Raw genomic sequence first — 20,860 nt, forward strand, 5'->3', positions numbered from 1 at the left:
GCACGACAGTTACTAATAACAACAAAAATAAAAATAACGCTTCTTTGGTAACAGGATTGTATTTCCTTGATCAGAACACACGTACAGATGGGAGAACCCTAGAATCCTCCCCAGCAATGGATACATATCACACGTATGTATATACTTTATGTAAATGGCATGTTCTTCGATCACCGTGTAACCGAGTAAACACAATGTTTGTAGGAACCTCCGACCCTGCTACTTCTTTAAACCACGGCGCACACTTGCAGCGAGGGTTAAAGGAAGCCGGCTGGTAATTTGGGGAATTTCCCACAAACAAGTTTAACGTAGTAAAGTAACCTCAGAGCAGGTCTACGCAGGGAGAACAGCATTCTAAACACAAATCCAATGCTTCTCTGGGAGACTGCGTTCATTTTAGTCATATTTCAGTCGACTAAAATCTCTGGGTTTAGCTAAATGAATGCATTGTTTAGCATTTCTCCAGAATTTCCAAACTCATTTTATAATCATTGAGTAAACCTCTATTAACCTGTTATTAATGGGATTAAGGTTTTAATATGCATTAATAATCTGTCTGAGTTTGGCACATATTTAGTCGGCTAAAACTAAAATAAACCAGATGAATAAAATATGACTAAAAAAAAAAAACTTAATAGCATTTTTGACTAAAACTGAAATTGCCGTAAAAATTAACACTTCTACGAGAAGCCCTCCAATCCGCCTTCTGCTACAACACAAAGCCGCAAGCAAAAGCCCCCGCTCGGCTTATGCCAATTTCACTTGAAATCATTAGCAAATGGTTTGACTACTTACATTGAGGGAGCACTGCTATTAACATAAGACCTATGGGGAACTGTAGTGGTTATGGTGCTTGGAGTATTTTTTTTACCGGCAAACAGACAGACCCCTGCCCTCGCCAGAAAGCAGCTCCACCAATCCGGTCTGTGGGTCTGACAGCAGCAGTTCCAATCATCGGACAGAATGAGTGAAACTGTTGTATAGATGGATAGCAGCTATAGTGCCGTGGCCATCCTTTGACGCACAGCCTGGTTTATTCAACTGACCGGTTAACAGCGGTCACCACAACCACCGCCAGTGAGATCCTTCCTACATGCACAAATTGGATGAAATCGAGAAAGAACGATGATGCTGGTGTCTCGGAATTTGGGTGCGACTAATCGCTAGGTGATTTTCACAAACTGCTCCAGTTATGAGATCCTCGCATCCATCCTTTTAGACAGCATGGTGCAGGGTGGTATTTGTAGGCCGTGTCTGTGTGTATAAAATCACGTGTGGTTTGAGTTTCAGTCACGGAAGATCGGCACAACAGAGTGGGCAGGTGGCAGGAGAAACATGTGGATAGTGATTAAAAGTCTCATTAGGTAAAAAATTAAATTTTCTGACCCCGTGACCTCACATTTGGTAAATTAACCTTTTTTTGTGACAAGTGATGCAGTGAAAAGTAAAAACTGAATCGTGAAATCTGGTGAAAACCAGCTGATTTGGAGACATTCGCCAACACTGCCATAGTCACAGCATGGCTATTTTAGTCATTTTGCATAATGTACAATTCACTACCTTTTGGTGATATCGGGATAAATATCCCCACCCTACCCAAAAGAAAAAAAAAACTAACAGCCCACAGGTTATATAAAATAAAAAATATATCTAAACAGTCTCAGCAATATTTAAAATATTATAAAAAAAAAAAGTAAGATGAATGAGGAACCAGGATTGCTGTTTGTGAACGGATATCTGAAGAGTTAAAACACATAATAAAGCAGAAATGACAACTGATTTGTGTACATTCCTCCAATAACCCAGCACACTGCCGCTCCACAACAACAAAAAGCCAACAAAGCGACGCAGCGTTCCAGAGACAACTGGAATGTTAACATTGAATAGACACCAACACCAAACAGCCGGCTGTCACTGACTCATCCCGAGAAACAGAACTGAAACCATCCAGACGGGCACTGCTTAGCCACGTCCACCGGTGGCACACTGCCATAGACACTGCCCCAAGGCACCACTTGACAGTCAAAGTGAAAAATGATCAATTTAAACACGGACAACACTGTCTACACTTTCAAAAAAATTCCTGTGTCCAAGGAATGGCGAAGGAGCAAAAGAGACAGACAGGGCCTTGGGGGAGACACCCAGAGGGGCTGGAGGGACACAGAGATACAGAGGGACTGGGGAAAGGGCAAAATACACAGATAGAGGCTTTAACTAAACTCATTAGATTTGTCGAATAAAATCTACTGGAGATTTAGTTGACCAAACCAATTCAGAGGACTAAAGTAAGGTACTACTAAAACTAAAATTCATTTATTTTTATCAAAAGACTAAAGATGCAACTTTGATGCCCAAATTAACACTGTAGTGACTAGTAAGGGGCACCCTAAGGAAACAGACAAGATCTGTCTGAGGTTTCATTATAATTTGCTTTCTGTTTTCGTTGTAAATCTTGTGTGCAATGTGTAAAGGAAAATAAACGCAGTCCGCTCAGTACCCACTGACCGAAGGAAGTCCCTGACCAAGTATGATGTGCATTAACTCACAATCAATACGAGCATCGCCCTGAATTCATCGACACAGTCACAAAGCACAGACACATGGCAAACAATCCATCCAATGCTACACAACACACTGCCACAGCATTGCAATGGTGTGACAACCACAACAACTGGTCTGGAAAGTTTACACTAATAAAATGACTAGAAGCCATGCCCGCAGAAAGCGGCCACACAGCCTGGTTACAATGCTGCTGCCCATCCCATGTGTTCCCTATTAAGGGTTAATAAGTATAGGGGTGTATATAAAAAATACCCCTTTCTGTCTCATTAGAATATGTTGGCGCTATATTAATAATTGTAAAATGGCCATTATACGAATGTTACAGTTGGCATTCTTGTTACCCGTCTGCATCATTTTATGCCACGGCAAGGCTCCATGTCACGGGGCACCCATCGTTCTAAACTGGTAATCTGTCAGACCATGAAATGTGATGGAGTCAGCACCAAAACACCGCTTACATCCACAACCCCATATTCACCACGTATGGTTTAGCCAATTGCCAGGAGCTTAATCTACGTTTCCAAAATTTCACTTTAGTGAAAAACACTGAAAGATTCAGGTTGTTCTGGAGGCAGAAGGGAAGCCTTCTCAACACGAGATCTATAGAATAACATGGACAATGCGGTATATACATGAACATATCAGCACATGCCGCTCCCCCCCCCCCCCCCCACCCAACTAGTCTACCAGTGCACCTCCCTAGATTAGGTTAGACCAGGGGTAGGCAACCTACGGCACTAGTGCCATGCACGGCACTCAAGATGTCTTTGCACGGCACTCAAGGCTGCTAGAGCCAAACAAGCTCTGGCCTATCAAGAGTCCCAGTATCAGATATCTGCTAATACGAAGAGATGGTGAAGGACAATCCTCAATTTATGCATTGTAGCATGTAGAGGAAGTGATCTCAGATCACTGCCTGCCAGCACTTGTGAATGGGAATCCATACTGCAGTAGAGCAGCCTGCAGCTCCTGTTGCAGCTCCTGTCCTTGACCTGTACCTGGCCAGCCTGGTCCCCACTGGAACCCAGGGAAGCCACCCACACTGCTAGATATACACAGAAATGCAGAATAACCCTCCCCTCATACAAATAATATGAACAGCCCACACACAAACATACACACAATCCGTACAAACGCAACAACACTAACAATCCACATGCATGCACACAACCCCACATGCAGCATCTCACGTGCAATACTTCAAACAGACCCCACACATACACACACCACCAACCGCAAACTTCTCATGAGCATATATAATATAATAGCTCATATACTCACAAATACAACGATACAAAGCAATTATAGTAAAAATAACACAAGCAGAATATGGCAGCATACACTCCTCAATTTAAAAAAATAGGACCGGCACGCTACGGGACATCACAATCCTATATCGGCACAGTGCTGCTAAAATGTTGCCTACCCCTGGGTTAGCCTAAAGTACTACTAAAACTAAAATTCATTTTTTTTATCAAAAGACTAAAGATGCAACTTTGATGCCCAAATTAACACTGTAGTGACTAGTAAGGGGCACCCTAAGGAAACAGACCAGATCTGTCTGAGGTTTCATTATAATTCGCTTTCTGTTTCGTTGTAAATCGTGTGTGCAATGTGTAAAGGAAAATAAACGCAGTCCGCTCAGTACCCACTGACCAAGTATGATGTGCATACGAGTATGTGCCACGGCGCTGTACATATATACAACCTAGAAATGTTTTTTACTTGGGGTGCCTTGGAAAATTATTGAAATATTAAGGGCACCTTGAACCTAAAAAGTATGAGAACCACTAAATCTAATTTAATTAATTTAACATGTGCTGGATTTGCAAATATTTACTCCCATAGTGTAAGAATTAAGGTCAGAGATAGCACTTTTTCCAAACACCTCCATGTGAAAAACCTCACCCAGACGTGAAAGCACTATATAGCACCCCCCCCCCCTCCCCAGAGAAATCCCAAACCGGAGAAAGGCACAAGACCTCCAAAGAACAGGTCCCAATACACAGACACAGAGTCAGCACCTAACACAGCCACGCTTTACAGACAAGGATCCAGGAAAGTATTAAAACAGTATTATTGTCCGTAATCCATGTTCTCCTCTGAATGGTCTAAGGGTAGCCAAGCAATGATGGAAAATCAGATTCATCAGGTTTAGACATCAAAGAGCACAGCAAGACAGGGCTGCATGCATTAACAAACAATGTCAATGGATAAAAACACAGGAGGGAGCAGCAGGGAGCTGGAGAATGGGACACCATCAGCAGGGGACAGGAATTTACACAATAGGATTTAAAGGGAGTGAGAGAGAAATGTACATTTTAATCACAGAATCTATTTGGGGCCTATCAGGAGCAGATACTGTATGGTGCACAAAAGAAAACTAACAAAACAAGGTATTAACAGAAACAAAGGCCTGGCCTAAATGATCCCATAACTCCAAAAGTGCAGTGACCCGATTAATAAAATGCCATTTCTAAAGAGGCAAACAATCTTCAGGTTCATTGTGTTTATCCATATCAAAAGGTAAAAGCAGGACTAGCTCTGTTTATACACTATATAAATCCATAGATAGATAGAAGCAGGACTCGCTCTGTTTATACACTATATAAATCCACAGATAGATAGAAGCAGGGCTCACTCTGTTTATACACTATATAAATCCATAGATAGATAGAAGCAGGGCTGGCTCTGTTTATACACTATATAAATCCATAGATAGATAGAAGCAGGGCTCGCTCTGTTTATACACTATATAAATCCATAGATAGAAGCAGGGCTCGCTCTGTTTATACACTATATAAATCCATAGATAGATAGAAGCAGGGCTGGCTCTGTTTATACACTATATAAATCCATAGATAGATAGAAGCAGGGCTGGCTCTGTTTATACACTATATAAATCCATAGATAGATAGAAGCAGGGCTCGCTCTGTTTATACACTATATAAATCCATAGATAGATAGATAGAAGCAGGGCTCGCTCTGTTTATACACTATATAAATCCATAGATAGAAGCAGGGCTCCCTCTGTTTATACACTATATAAATCCATAGTTAGAAGCAGGGCTGGCTCTGTTTATACACTATATAAATCCATAGATAGATAGAAGCAGGCCTCGCTCTGTTTATACACTATATAAATCCATAGTTAGATAGAAGCAGGGCTGGCTCTGTTTATACACTATATAAATCCATAGATAGATAGATAGAAGCAGGCCTCGCTCTGTTTATACACTATATAAATCCATAGTTAGATAGAAGCAGGGCTCGCTCTGTTTATACACTATATAAATCCATAGTTAGAAGCAGGACTCGCTCTGTTTATACACTATATAAATCCATAGATAGTAGCAGGGCTCGCTCTGTTTATACACTATATAAATCCACAGATAGATAGAAGCAGGGCTCGCTCTGTTTATACACTATATAAATCCATAGATGGATAGAAGCAGGGCTCGCTCTGTTTATAAACTATATAAATCCATAGATAGATAGAAGCAGGGCTCGCTCTGTTTATAAACTATATAAATCCATAGATAGATAGAAGCAGGGCTCGCTCTGTTTATACACTATATAAATCCATAGATAGATAGTAGCAGGGCTAGCTCTGTTTATACACTATATAAATCCATAGATAGATAGAAGCAGGGCTCGCTCTGTTTATACACTATATAAATCCATAGATAGATAGTAGCAGGGCTAGCTCTGTTTATACACTATATAAATCCATAGATAGATAGAAGCAGGGCTCGCTCTGTTTATACACTATATAAATCCATAGATGGATAGAAGCAGGGCTCGCTCTGTTTATAAACTATATAAATCCATAGATAGATAGAAGCAGGGCTCGCTCTGTTTATACACTATATAAATCCATAGATAGATAGAAGCAGGGCTCGCTCTGTTTATACACTATATAAATCCATAGATGGATAGAAGCAGGGCTCGCTCTGTTTATAAACTATATAAATCCATAGATAGATAGAAGCAGGGCTCGCTCTGTTTATACACTATATAAATCCATAGATAGATAGAAGCAGGGCTCGCTCTGTTTATACACTATATAAATCCATAGATAGATAGAAGCAGGGCTCGCTCCGTTTATACACTATATAAATCCATAGATAGATAGAAGCAGGGCTCGCTCTGTATATACACTATATAAATCCATAGATAGATAGAAGCAGGGCTCGCTCTGTTTATACACTATATAAATCCATAGATAGAAGCAGGGCTCGCTCTGTTTATACACTATATAAATCCATAGATAGATAGAAGCAGGGCTCGCTCTGTTTATACACTATATAAATCCATAGATAGAAGCAGGGCTCGCTCTGTTTATACACTATATAAATCCATAGATAGATAGAAGCAGGGCTCGCTCTGTTTATACACTATATAAATCCATAGATAGATAGAAGCAGGGCTAGCTCTGTTAATACACTATATAAATCCATAGATAGATAGAAGCAGGGCTCGCTCTGTTAATACACTATATAAATCCATAGATAGATAGAAGCAGGGCTCGCTCTGTTAATACACTATATAAATCCATAGATAGATAGAAGCAGGGCTCGCTCTGTTTATACACTATATAAATCCATAGATAGATAGAAGCAGGGCTCGCTCTGTTTATACACTATATAAATCCATAGATAGAAGCAGGGCTCGCTCTGTTTATACACTATATAAATCCATAGATAGAAGCAGGGCTCGCTCTGTTTATACACTATATAAATCCATAGATAGAAGCAGGGCTCCCTCTGTTTATACACTATATAAATCCATAGTTAGAAGCAGGGCTGGCTCTGTTTATACACTATATAAATCCATAGATTGATAGAAGCAGGGCTCGCTCTGTTTATACACTATATAAATCCATAGATAGATAGAAGCAGGGCTGGCTCTGTTTATACACTATATAAATCCATAGATAGATAGATAGATAGATAGAAGCAGGCCTCGCTCTGTTTATACACTATATAAATCCATAGTTAGAAGCAGGGCTCGCTCTGTTTATACACTATATAAATCCATAGTTAGAAGCAGGGCTCGCTCTGTTTATACACTATATAAATCCATAGTTAGAAGCAGGGCTCGCTCTGTTTATACACTATATAAATCCATAGATAGATAGAAGCAGGGCTCGCTCTGTTTATACACTATATAAATCCATAGTTAGATAGAAGCAGGGCTCGCTCTGTTTATACACTATATAAATCCATAGATAGATAGAAGCAGGCCTCGCTCTGTATATACACACTATATAAATCCATAGATAGATAGAAGCAGGGCTCGCTCTGTTTATACACTATATAAATCCATAGATGGATAGAAGCAGGGCTCGCTCTGTTTATACACAATATAAATCCATAGATAGATAGAAGCAGGGCTCGCTCTGTTTATACACTATATAAATCCATAGATAGATAGAAGCAGGCCTCGCTCTGTTTATACACTATATAAATCCATAGATAGATAGAAGCAGGGCTCGCTCTGTTTATACACTATATAAATCCATAGATAGATAGAAGCAGGCCTCGCTCTGTTTATACACTATATAAATCCATAGATAGATAGAAGCAGGACTCGCTCTGTTTATACACTATATAAATCCATAGTTAGATAGAAGCAGGGCTCGCTCTGTTTATACACTATATAAAGATGTATAAAGACAGCCCCCCTAATAATGTATAAACAGCCCCCTCTAAAAATTTATCAACACTGCACCCCAATACACAGCACCCCAAACCCACAGCACCCCAAACCCACAGCCACCCTAATAATGAGTGAACACAGCCCAATACACAGCCACCCTAACAAGTAAACACAGCCTCCCTAATGTATAAACACAGCCCCCCTAATAATGGAAGCAAGCTGTAGAGGCACTAAGCCAGGATGTTATGAGGTAATTTACATATGTATACAAGGTGTACACTGGTGAGACCTCACTTGGAGTACTGTACGCAGTACTGGAGACCATATCTTCAGAAGGATATTCATACCTTAGAGAGAGTTCAGAGAAGGGCTACTAAACTGGTTCATGGATTGCAGGATAAAACTTACCAGGAAAGGTTAAAGGATCTTAACATGTATAGCATGGAGGAAAGACGAGACAGGGGGGATATGATAGAAACATTTAAATACATAAAGGGAATCAACACAGTAAAGGAGGAGACTATATTTAAAAGAAGAAAAACTACCACAACAAGAGGACATAGTCTTAAATTAGAGGAGCAAAGGTTTAAAAATAATATCAGGAAGTATTACTTTACTGAGAGGGTAGTGGATGCATGGAATAGCCTTCCAGCTGAAGTGGTAGAGGTTAACACAGTAAAGGAGTTTAAGCATGCGTGGGATAGGCATAAGGCTATCCTAACTATAAGATAAGGCCAGGGACTAATGAAAGTATTTAGAAAACTGGGCAGACTAGATGGGCCGAATGGTTCTTATCTGCCGTCACATTCTATGGTTTCTATGTCTATACACAGCCCCCTAATAATGTAAAAACACAGCCCCCCTAATAATGTATAAACACAGTGCCCAACACACAGCCCCTTAATAAGTTATAAACACAGCCCCCTCGTCCGTCATGGGTTAAAATTAATACTCCTGTATTAGAGGCAGATCGGGGGCACCCGATCACGCTGCCCCTGCAGCAGTGCTCGCTCTGATAGGCTGTCAGAGTGAGCACACGTGCTGCAGGCACTTACCATCCGCCTCCCTGCGCTTCCGGGTTCAGTGTGAAGTGCAGGGAGACATATCTGCAGTGATCCTTTCCTGTGTATAAAAAAAATTAAGTTAAATTAAAATCCCACCCCCTTAGTTATGGGAAATTGGGGAATTTACCGTTAGTGCTGCTTACTGCTAGTTAGGGGTTAACGGTTATTTAAAAAAAAAAAAAAAAGTTTTAAGAAAGTTTAGGAAAGTTTAAAAAAAAAAAAATTAATAAGCAAAAAAATAGTTTAAAAAACTAGTTTTAAAAAGTAAAAAAAAAATTTAGAAAAAAACTGAATGGCTGCGTCTCAAATGTGCCCCTTCAACATCCACATATGGTATGTTGGTACAAAAGGTACATACGGGGGGGTATTGCTGTACTCAGACCACATAGCTGAGCAACATATGAAGTATTATACAGTCATAGCACACATAAGGTTTGCAAAATATACTGTGCAAACTCACTTTGTGTGTCAAAAAGGCCTGGTACAAGCTAGCGGAAAAATTATCCCACGCCAAGGTTCATAATATGCCTTTTGAAATACCCTGGGATGTCTTCTTTAAGAAATGGTAGCAGCTCCCCCCCAATACAGTCCCCCCATACACAGTTGATTATATATTTCCTCCCTGCTCTATGTTACATTCTGTATATGTGGGGTATTAGTATGGTTTTTGTATTTTATTGTACCCTATTGTATCAATGCAATGTTTTGTGGACCCGGGACAAATCTCAATGTATCTTTCCTGGTAAAATATTTTATAAATAATACACAGCCCCCCCACCCCCAATACACAGCCTTCCCCCGATACCCACCCCCCCACCCCCGATACACAGCCCCCCCCACCCCCGATACACAGCCCCCCCCACCCCCAATACCCAGCCTTCCCCGGATACACAGCCCCCCCCACCCCCAATACACAGCCCCCCCACCCCCGATACACAGCCCCCCCACCCCCGATACACAGCCCCCCCACCCCCGATACACAGCCCCCCCACCCCCGATACACAGCCCCCCCACCCCCGATACACAGCCCCCCCACCCCCGATACACAGCCCCCCCACCCCCAATACACAGCCCCCCCACCCCCAATACACAGCCCCCCCACCCCCAATACACAGCCCCCTCACCCCCAATACACAGCCCTCTCACCCAGCCTTCCCCCGATACCCAGCCCCCCCACCCCCAATACCCAGCCCCCTCACCCCCAATACCCAGCCCCCTCACCCCCAATACCCAGCCCCCCCACCCCCAATACACAGCCCCCCCACCCCCAATACACAGCCCCCCACCCCCAATACACAGCCCCCCACCCCCAATACACAGCCCCCTCACCCCCAATACACAGCCCCCTCACCCCCAATACACAGCCCCCCCACCCCCAATACACAGCCCCCTCACCCCCAATACACAGCCCCCTCACCCCCAATACACAGCCCCCTCACCCCCAATACACAGCCCCCCCACCCCCAATACCCAGCCCCCTCACCCCCAATACACAGCCCCCTCACCCCCAATACACAGCCCCCCCACCCCCAATACACAGCCCCCCCACCCCCAATACACAGCCCCCTCACCCCCAATACAGAGCCCCCTCACCCCCAATACACAGCCCCCCCACCCCCAATACACAGCCCCCTCACCCCCAATACACAGCCCCCTCACCCCCAATACACAGCCCCCCCACCCCCAATACACAGCCCCCTCACCCCCAATACACAGCCCCCCCACCCCCAATACACAGCCCCCCCACCCCCAATACACAGCCCCCCCACCCCCAATACACAGCCCCCTCACCCCCAATACACAGCCCCCTCACCCCCAATACACAGCCCCCTCACCCCCAATACACAGCCCCCCCACCCCCTTTGTACTCACATTGCTGGATGAGCTCCTGGAAGGCGCTTTTCTCGCGGTGATCCCGGGCTCTTAGCTGCCGGCCGATGTGTCTCCTCCAGGGGGGCCGGGAGCTGGGGTCCCCGGAGCTGGACCAGGCAGCCATGACACATTGCACCCGGAGAGCTCCGCCCACTGACGTCATACGGGGGGCCACGCCCACTTACACTATCCCCGCCCACGGAGCAGCGATCCATACAGGAGGGGAGGTAATAACCCCGCCCACTTACACTATCCCCGCCCACGGAGCAGCGTTCCATACAGGAGGGGAGGTAATAACCACGGCCACTTACACTATCCCCGCCCACGGAGCAGCGTTCCATACAGGAGGGGAGGTAATAACCACGCCCACTACCTGGGGTTCCAGTAAGTGGTTAGCCCACTGCATGCTGGTCAAAACACGAGGAAGAGATGGTAACCACGCCCACTGCACGGGTCCCAAACATTGTTAACCCCGCCTACTTTGTCTGAGGGCGGAGTTAGACGGAGTGTCCTTCTCAGAGAGCTTTATCCCCGAGAACAGTGTCTCCCCAGCCAGGCCTTCCATTACTGACTGACCGGGGCTCTAGTGTGTATGGCTCTCCATTAACCGCTTCATAGCCGGAACCTGGCTCAGTATGACAGCCCTATCAGTATTATTACATTATTATTATTATATCAATATTATTATTATATCAATATTATTATTATTATTATATCAATATTAATTATTATTATTATATCGATATTATTATTATTATTATTATTATTATATCAATATTATTATTATATCAATATTATTATTATTATATCAGTATTATTATATCATTATTATTATTATATCAATATTATTATTATTATAACATTATTATATCATTATTATATCAATATTATTATTATATCATTATTATTATTATTATAACATTATTATATCATTATTATATCAATATTATTATTATATCATTATTATTATTATTATAACATTATTATTATATCAGTATTATTATATCATTATTATTATTATATCAGTATTATTATTATATCAATATTATTATTATTATAACATTATTATTAAATCATTATTATTATATCAATATTATTATTATATCAGTATTATTATATCATTATTATTATTATATCAGTATTATTATTAAGTGTTCTTGCATAGCAAGACCACTTAATGTTATCTCACATATATATTATTATTATTCTTATTATTCTTATTATAGCCAAATTTGCCACCCTAACTCCTCCCACAGTTTTTACACTACATAGACAAAAATTTACCAAAACGTGCAGATTGTTCCCGATCGGATTGCTATTACTTTGTGGAACGTTTCGCCGAATGGTTCACGGAATATCGTCGTTCTTGTGGCGAAATTTGGCCCATAGGAATGAATGGCAAAGCTAGAGTGGGAGCTGGCAAAAGCTGAAAAATCAGGACATGATTTCTAAACTGCCACCACTCCCTCATTTTCAGGCCCACCTACACAAATCTAATATCAAAACGTTCAGCTATCCCTGCTGCCACTAGAAATGTCCACGGCTAAGCCATAGTCCTGATAGTTTTCACAATATGACCATTTGTTTGCAACTCACGCCTTCCATTGACATTCATTGAAACTCCACTCTGCAAAGCTCACATTTGAAGGGCAATTTCTAAACTGCGACTGTGCCTTCATTGTTAATATCTCAGAGACATACTATACATCAAAATGTAGGTCTGGGTCTTGTGATTCTCACAATATAAAGCTCTTCACTGTAGGATTTATAGTTTTTAAAATATGACAGTTTGAAGATGGCAACTGCCAAAATACTCTGACCTGTGCAAGGCTGCAGCAGCAAGTGATGTCATAGACAAAGCCTTTTACACCTGCTAATTTTTTATAACTGTATGTTTTAATGTAACTGTGAAGCACTTTGGGCAACAACATTGCAATTAACCCCTTAACACCACAGCCAAATGTACAAGTTGTGAACGAAACAAAACGTAAACAAAACCTGGCATTTGCGCTATATGTCTGTCCAACCGTAATTCACCTCTTTCATATTAAATGCACCCCCCCTTATTATATATCATTTTATTCAGGGGAAACAGGGCTTTCATTTAATATCAAATATTTAGCTATGAAACATAATTTAATATGAAAAAAATGGGAGAAAATAAGATTTTTTTTGATTTTTTTCGTTCTTCATGACATTTTAACTGTCAATGTCATAATACTGTTTGCTTTTACTGCAATAAAATACACATATTTGTATTCAGCAAAGTCTCACGTGTAAAACAGTACCCCCTATGTACAGGTTTTATGGTGTTTTGGGAAGTTACAGGGTCAAATATAGCATGTTACATTTGAAATTGAAATTCGCCAGATTGGTTACGTTGCCTTTGAGACTGTATAGTAGCCCAGGAAATAAATTTACACCCATAATGGCATACCATTTGCAATAGTAGACGACCCAAGGTATTGCAAATAAGCGATGTCCAGTCTTTTTTAGTAGCCATTTGGTCACAAACACTGGCCAAAGTTAGCGTTTGTATTTGTTTGTGTGTGAAAAATGCAAAAAACGCCAATTTTGGCCAGTGTTTGTGACTAAGTGGCTACTAAAAAAGACTGGACATACCCCATTTGCAATACCTTTGGTTGTCTACTATTGCAAATGGTATGCCATCATAGGGGTAATTTTCATTCTTGGGCTACCATAGGGTCATAAAGGCAACGTAAGCAATCTGGCGAATTTTAATGTGAAAAAAATTAAACACAAGCCTTATATTTGACGCTGTAATTTTTGAAACCACCATAAAACCTGTACATGAGGGGTACTGTTGTACTCAGGAGACTTCGCTGAACACAAATATTTGTGTTTCAAAACAGTAAAAAGTATTGCAGCAATAATATCGTCCCTGTAAGTGCTGTTTGTGCGTGAAAAATGCAAAAAACGTCACTTTTACTGGCGATATCATGGTTGTAATACATTTTACTGTTTTGAAACACTAATATTTGTGTTCAGCGAAGTCTCCCGAGTAAAACAGTACCCCCCATGTACAGGTTTTATGGTGTCTTGGAAAGTTATAGGGTTAAATATAGTGCTAGCAAATTAAATTCCCTATACTTTCGGCATGGGTGGTCAGGCAGGTCCCGCTAATTGTAATTAATTAGGATACCTAATTATGTAAAATTATTACATAAATATATGTGTAGAATTAATATATGTATATATATACATATGTGTATATATACGTATATATATATATATTTTTTTTTTAATATTTTTATTTATATATAGGTATATATATAGTGATATATACGTATATATTTATGTATATAGATATATATATTATTTCGTTATAAGTGTATTTTGATATAAATATATATATATTAATATCAGAATACAGTTAGAACGAAATAAAACACATCTATATATTTTTTAATATTTTATTTTTAATTATTTTTTTTATTTAATTTTTTTACGTATTTACATATTAATTTTTTTTATATTATTTATAAATATATATATAACAATAATTATATATATATTTAATCAGTATCAGTCTACGTGTAATTTGATATTAATATATATATATAATTATATATATATTAATATTAAAATACACTTAGACGGTGTATGTGTATGTGTGTATATGTGTATATATATACTTAGATCATATATATATAATATATATATATGATCTAAGTATATAATTTATTTTTTTTACACTGTTTTAACATTTTATTATTTTATTTTCAGCCAGCAGGGGGACCAACTGTCATTACAGTTGGTCCCCCTGCTGGCAATGCAGCAGGCAGCTATACCGGCCATGTGATTGTGAGGTCCTCGCAAGGACCTCACTCTCACATGACCGGGAGGCACCGGAGGAGGAAGATGTGCCGCGGGGGGGCTCCCTGGGAGTCCCCCGAACCGCGATCGCCGGCGTGGGACCGCCAGCGACCGGGTAAGTTACTAAAAACCGGAGGGCGTACTATTACGTCCGGCGGCGTTTAGAGCCGCTTTTAAAAGGACGTAATAGTACGCCCTCCGGACTTAAAGGGTTAAATGTGCTATATAAATAAATACTAACAGTTACTCCGCCCACTCTAGTTGTAGACTACTGATGGAGGCAAGAACACTTCACACAATTTCCCCAGAAATTGTAGCTTTTCTAGTTATATCAATATTATTATTATTATAACATTATTATTAAATCATTATTATTATATCAATATTATTATTATATCAATATTATTATTATTATTATATCCAGTGGCGTACGTACCGCGGTCGCAGGGGTCGCAGCTGCGACCGGGCCCGGCACTCCAGGGGGCCCGGCCGCCCTGCGGCCTCCCGCGACCGGGTAGCAGCTGCCACACTTTGCGGCCCCGGCCCGTGCGGCAAACCGCCGGGGCCGCATCTCAAGGGGTCCATCGGGTGGCCCATGCTGTCAGGGCCACCCGATGGACATGGATTTTAAGGGGGCCCGGTCTGCGCTGAGCGCTTTAAGTGCTCAACCGGGCCCCCTGTGATGAGATCATCACATGCTGGGAGGAAGTGACCGCACGTCACTCCTCCCAGCATACTGAGAGCCCGCGCGGGAGGAAACAGAAAGGAGGAGGGAGTCAGAGTAGGAACTCTGACTCCCATCAGGCTGAGCCACCACTGGACCCACACATGGTAGGAAACATTTTGTGTCTCTGTATGTGTGTATGTATGTGTGTCTGTGTCTCTGTATGTGTGTATGTATGTCTGTGTATGTATGTCTGTGTATGTATGTCTGTGTCTCTGTATGTGTGTATGTCTGTGTCTGTGTGTATTTATGTCTGTGTCTCTGTATGTGTGTATGTCTGTGTCTCTGTATGTGTATATGTATGTCTGTGTATGTATGTCTGTGTCTATGTATGTGTGTATGTCTGTGTCTGTGTATGTATATGTGTGTATGTATGTCTGTGTATGTATATGTGTGTATGTGTCTGTGTCTATGTATGTGTGTATGTATGTCTGTGTCTCTGTATGTGTGTATGTACATCTTTGTATGTGTGTATGTATGTCTGTGTCTCTGTATGTGTGTGTCTGTGTCTCTGTATGTGTGTATGTCTGTCTTTGTGTGTGTGTATGTGTGTATGTATGTCTGTGTATGTGTATGTGTGTATGTATGTGTCTCTGTATGTGTGTATGTCTGTGTCTCTGTATGTGTGTATGTCTGTCTTTGTGTGTGTGTATGTGTGTATGTATGTCTGTGTATGTGTATGTGTGTATGTATGTGTCTCTGTATGTGTGTATGTCTGTGTCTCTGTATGTGTGTATGTATGTCTGTGTATGTGTGTATGTCTGTGTCTGTGTATGTATATGTGTGTATGTATGTCTGTGTCTGTGTGTGTGTGTGTGTGTTTATCCATATGTATGTCTGTGTCTCTCTGTGTGTGTATGTATGTGTGTCTGTGTCTCTGTGTGTATGTATGTCTGTGTCTTTGTATCTGTATGTTTGTGTGTGTGTGTATCTGTATGTATGTCTGTGTATGTATGTTTGTGTCCGTGTCTCTGTATGTGTGTATGATTGTGTGTCTGTGTCTGTGTGTGTCTCTGTATGTGTGTATCTGTATGTATGTGTGTCTGTGTCTCTGTATGTGTATATGTGTGTGTCTGTATGTATGTGTCTGCATTTGTGTATGTATGTATGTGTCTGCCGGGGTGTGTGTATGTGTTTGTGTCTGTATGTATGTGACGGGGGGAGGGGCCCACAGTCGGGGAGGAGAGGTTCACAGTAGGGGGGGGCCCACGGATCGGTTTTGCACCGGGGCCCCATGGAGTGTGTGTACGCCACTGATTATATCAGTATTATTATATCAATATTATTATTATATCAATATTATTATTATTACAGTATTATTATATCAATATTATTATATCAGTATTATTATTATATCAGTATTATTATTATTATATCAATATTATTATTATATCAGTATTATTATATCATTATATTATTATTATATCAATATTATTATTATTATTATTATTACAGTATTATTATTAGTATATCAGTATTATAACATTATTATAGCACTATTATTATTATTATATCAGTATTATTATTATTATATCATTATTATTATTATATCAATATTATTATTATTACAGTATTATTATTATTATTACAGTATTATTATTATTATATCAATATTATTACAATATTATTATTATTATTACAGTATTATTATTATTATTATTATTACAGTATTATTATTATTATTATTATATCAGTATAATTATATCATTAATATAGCAGTATTATTATATCATTATTATTATTATTATATCATTATTATTATTATATCAGTATTATTATTATATCATTATTATTATTATAGTTGTAACGGATCGACGGCACCCGACTGGGTACCTCCGTTGATGGATGCTCCTAGTGCTTCCTGAGGGCTCCAAGCACTGCAGCAGGCACCATAACCACCGTAGACTCCTTCAGAGAGCAGGGCAGGAACAAGCTCTTAAAAGAGCTTAGTAGTGATTTAGCAAGGGAGTATGCAGAGCATAGCAATCCCTTGTAGCAGATTCCCCCAATAAGAGACGGCACTCCAAATTGAGGGTGAAGTAGAACTCAAGCTTTTTAATCAAACACTCTGCTTTTATGTACATTTTACACACATAGTACTGCCCACGGGGTTTTGCAAAACAACCAATCAATACGTACAATACACTCAGACACTCCCAGCAATTACAAACAAAATCCTCCCCTCTGCCTGTGATTAATTACCTTACACAATGGGTTAATGTAATTATCACAGGCAGAGAAATACAGTTTTTACACATGTACTATAACTTTAAAATGATACATTCAATCTTCATAAAAATGACATATTATTATTCAGCACACTCATTAGAGGAATATCCTACACGCGGGGAGTTAAAATACCACTATATGCTGTTTTACTCAGAGCTGGTCATAGCTCTTTAAATTGTAAGTTGGCACTCTTAGGACCTCAGTGTTGTCTTGATACCGGAGAAACTGACGGAAGCGAAGCACAGAGAGATGGACACAGGTTTCTTCAGGAAGGAAGAGATTCTTTATTGGATCACCGATCGGGACTCAGAGGGACTAACGTCACCAAAATACAGCAAGTTCTGAGCCCCGGACAATAGTGCAGGCTCCTTATATAGGCACATAACTCCTCCCATATTAAGCTCCACCCGCACATTCTCTTGACCAATCAATACAAATAAGAATTAACTTCCTGTTTGACCGCATGGCTTGTCCAGCACAATGGAGGAGGGGGAATACTACATCCTGTATTCTTGCACATGCTCCGTACACTACTGATCGTATCTTGCCTCGTGCAACCAACTGATCGATACGTCAGCATATGCACGTACACATGCCACGTGGTAATCTCGGCCTACTAAATTTATTTTTACCGAGATTCCACCACATTCCCCCCTTTGATGCCTCTTGATATTTCACAATTACTTGAAGCATCACTTAACCTTGGTTTGCATACACCGCAAGTTACCATGAACCAGACCAGACTTATCTTATGATGTGAATCTTTTAACACTCATCTTCCTGCATTGGTTCTCCCTGATCTAGAGCCTTATACTTATAAATCGCCATTATCTGTGCAGCAGCCTTCCTCTCTGCTATATTTTTGTCAGGGTACCTGAAGTCTCTACCTCCGAGAGAGGTAGAGACTTAGACGTTCATTCGTCCGGACGCCATGTTTCCTCTGTTCCTCGCGGTCGACCCGGTCACACAAACGCCGGCCGCGAGGGAGTCTCTTCCTTTTGTAGCATGGTGCCCGGAGGCCGACGTCATCACGCCAATCCGGAACGACCTGTCACTCAGTCCGAGACAGACTAATCAGGTTTCGTCGGAGGCGTGTCTATCCTCTCTAGCCTGGGTATTTAAACATACTTCGCCCTGTTGCTCATTGCCCTGTCGTGGTTCTAGCCTGTCTAGTCACACAGTGCTCTGGTGTTTCTCAGTTATCCTTTTGGTTTCGACCCGGCTTGTTTCCTTACTCTGTTTATCTCCGTTATCCTTGACCCGGCTTGTTCCTCGCTTACCTGTCTTCTCGTTCCCTCGACCTCGGCTTGTCTCTGACCATTCTCTATACTCTCTGTACGTTAGCCCGGCCATTCTAAGGACCGGTATACGTATCCTGTACCTGTTTGTACTTTGCGTGTTGGATCCCTGTCCCGATCCTGACATTACGACAGGGCCAATGGATCCTGCAGGTACAAACAGTCAGGTTGGTTCCTCTGATTCCAGGTTTGACGCCATGGAACACAGAATGGACCAAATGGCCTTAGCACTACAGGCATTGTTGTCTCGTGCTAATAATCCTCCAGAGGAGACGCGTCCTACTCCTATTTCCCCTGTAGGTTCAGGCCTAGAGGTAGCTACTGTAGGTGCCTCTTCCCGTGTTACTCCACCTGTACGTTATGGTGGGTCACCTGAGAAGTGTCGTGGTTTTTTAAACCAGATCAGCATTCACTTTGAATTGCAACCTCGCTCCTATCCTACTGATAGGGCAAAGGTTGGGTTTATTATCACCTTACTCATTGAGAAAGCTCTGAGATGGGCTAACCCATTATGGGAGAACGATAACCCGTTGGTATACAATTATACTGCCTTTGTAGCTGCTTTTAGAAGAACTTTTGACCCCCCTGGTAGAAAGGTCAATGCAGCCAGATTACTGTTGCGCCTGAGACAGGAGAACCGAACATTAGTGGATTATGCACTAGAGTTCAGGTCTCTGGCGTCAGAAGTTAAGTGGAATGAACAGGCTTATATGGATGTATTCTTGAACGGGTTATCAGATGTTATCCTTGACGAAATTGCTACTAGGGAGCTACCAGAGAATTTAGAGGACTTAATTTCGTTCATTTCTCGTATTGATGAACGTATAAGAGAAAGACAGAACACTCGAGAGAGGAACCTAAGACCTGCCTTTAAATTAGCACCCGCATTTCTAAGTCCTGAGTCCAATACCTCACTAATTCCTGAACCTATGCAGATAGGCAATACTCATCTCTCAGAAGAGGAGAGACTGTACAGGAGAAGGGAGGGATTGTGTATGTATTGTGGAGTCAGAGGTCATTTACGCCTGAATTGTCCTGTTCGCTCGGGAAACGCCCGCACCTAAGTTTCTCTAGAGGACAGGCCTTGGGTGTTTCTATTTTGTCCTCTACGCATAATTACAAAAATCACAGGCTTTTACTACCAGTTTCTTTAACATGGAAGAAGGAAGTACTTAAGACCGTGGCATTGATAGATTCCGGCGCTGCTGAGAATTTTATCGATCAAGCCTTTGCCACTAAGCACACTATTCCTTCCCAGTTAAGAGAGACCCCCTTGGCCGTTGAGGCCATTGATGGTAGACCACTACTCGAGCCTGTTATTACTCGTGAGACTATATCCATGAGCCTGTCTGTTGGTATCTTACACGAGGAGAGTATATCTCTTATGCTTATTTCGTCCCCTTCCGTTCCCATAGTCCTGGGGTATCCATGGTTAAAGAGACATAACCCTACTATCGATTGGGAGTTAGGGGAGATACTCTCGTGGGGTCAAGGTTGTCAGGAGAGGTGTTTACAGAAGGTATCCCCTTTGGCTGTAATTTACACACCTGACACTACTACCCAGCCTAAAGAGAGACAGATACCTCCTTTGTACATGGACTTAAAGGCAGTAT

At 41.2% G+C, this 20,860-nt stretch overlaps 1 protein-coding gene across 4 annotated transcripts in view; it reads right to left on the bottom strand.

Moving 5' to 3' along the window:
- The window catches only part of ATG16L2 (autophagy related 16 like 2), a 46,203-nt gene extending 34,891 nt beyond the window's left edge, over positions 1–11,312 (bottom strand). For all 4 annotated transcript variants that reach the window (XM_063432634.1, XM_063432617.1, XM_063432626.1 and 1 more), the window contains exon 1: positions 11,160–11,312. In XM_063432634.1, coding sequence (XP_063288704.1) covers positions 11,160–11,283 — 124 coding nt within the window. In that variant the 5' untranslated portion in view covers positions 11,284–11,312. The remainder of the gene's footprint in view (positions 1–11,159) is intronic.
- Between the last annotated feature and the right edge of the window lie 9,548 nt (positions 11,313–20,860).

The sequence above is a fragment of the Pelobates fuscus genome, chromosome 1 (assembly GCF_036172605.1).
Source record: "Pelobates fuscus isolate aPelFus1 chromosome 1, aPelFus1.pri, whole genome shotgun sequence".
Lineage (NCBI taxonomy): Eukaryota > Metazoa > Chordata > Amphibia > Anura > Pelobatidae > Pelobates > Pelobates fuscus.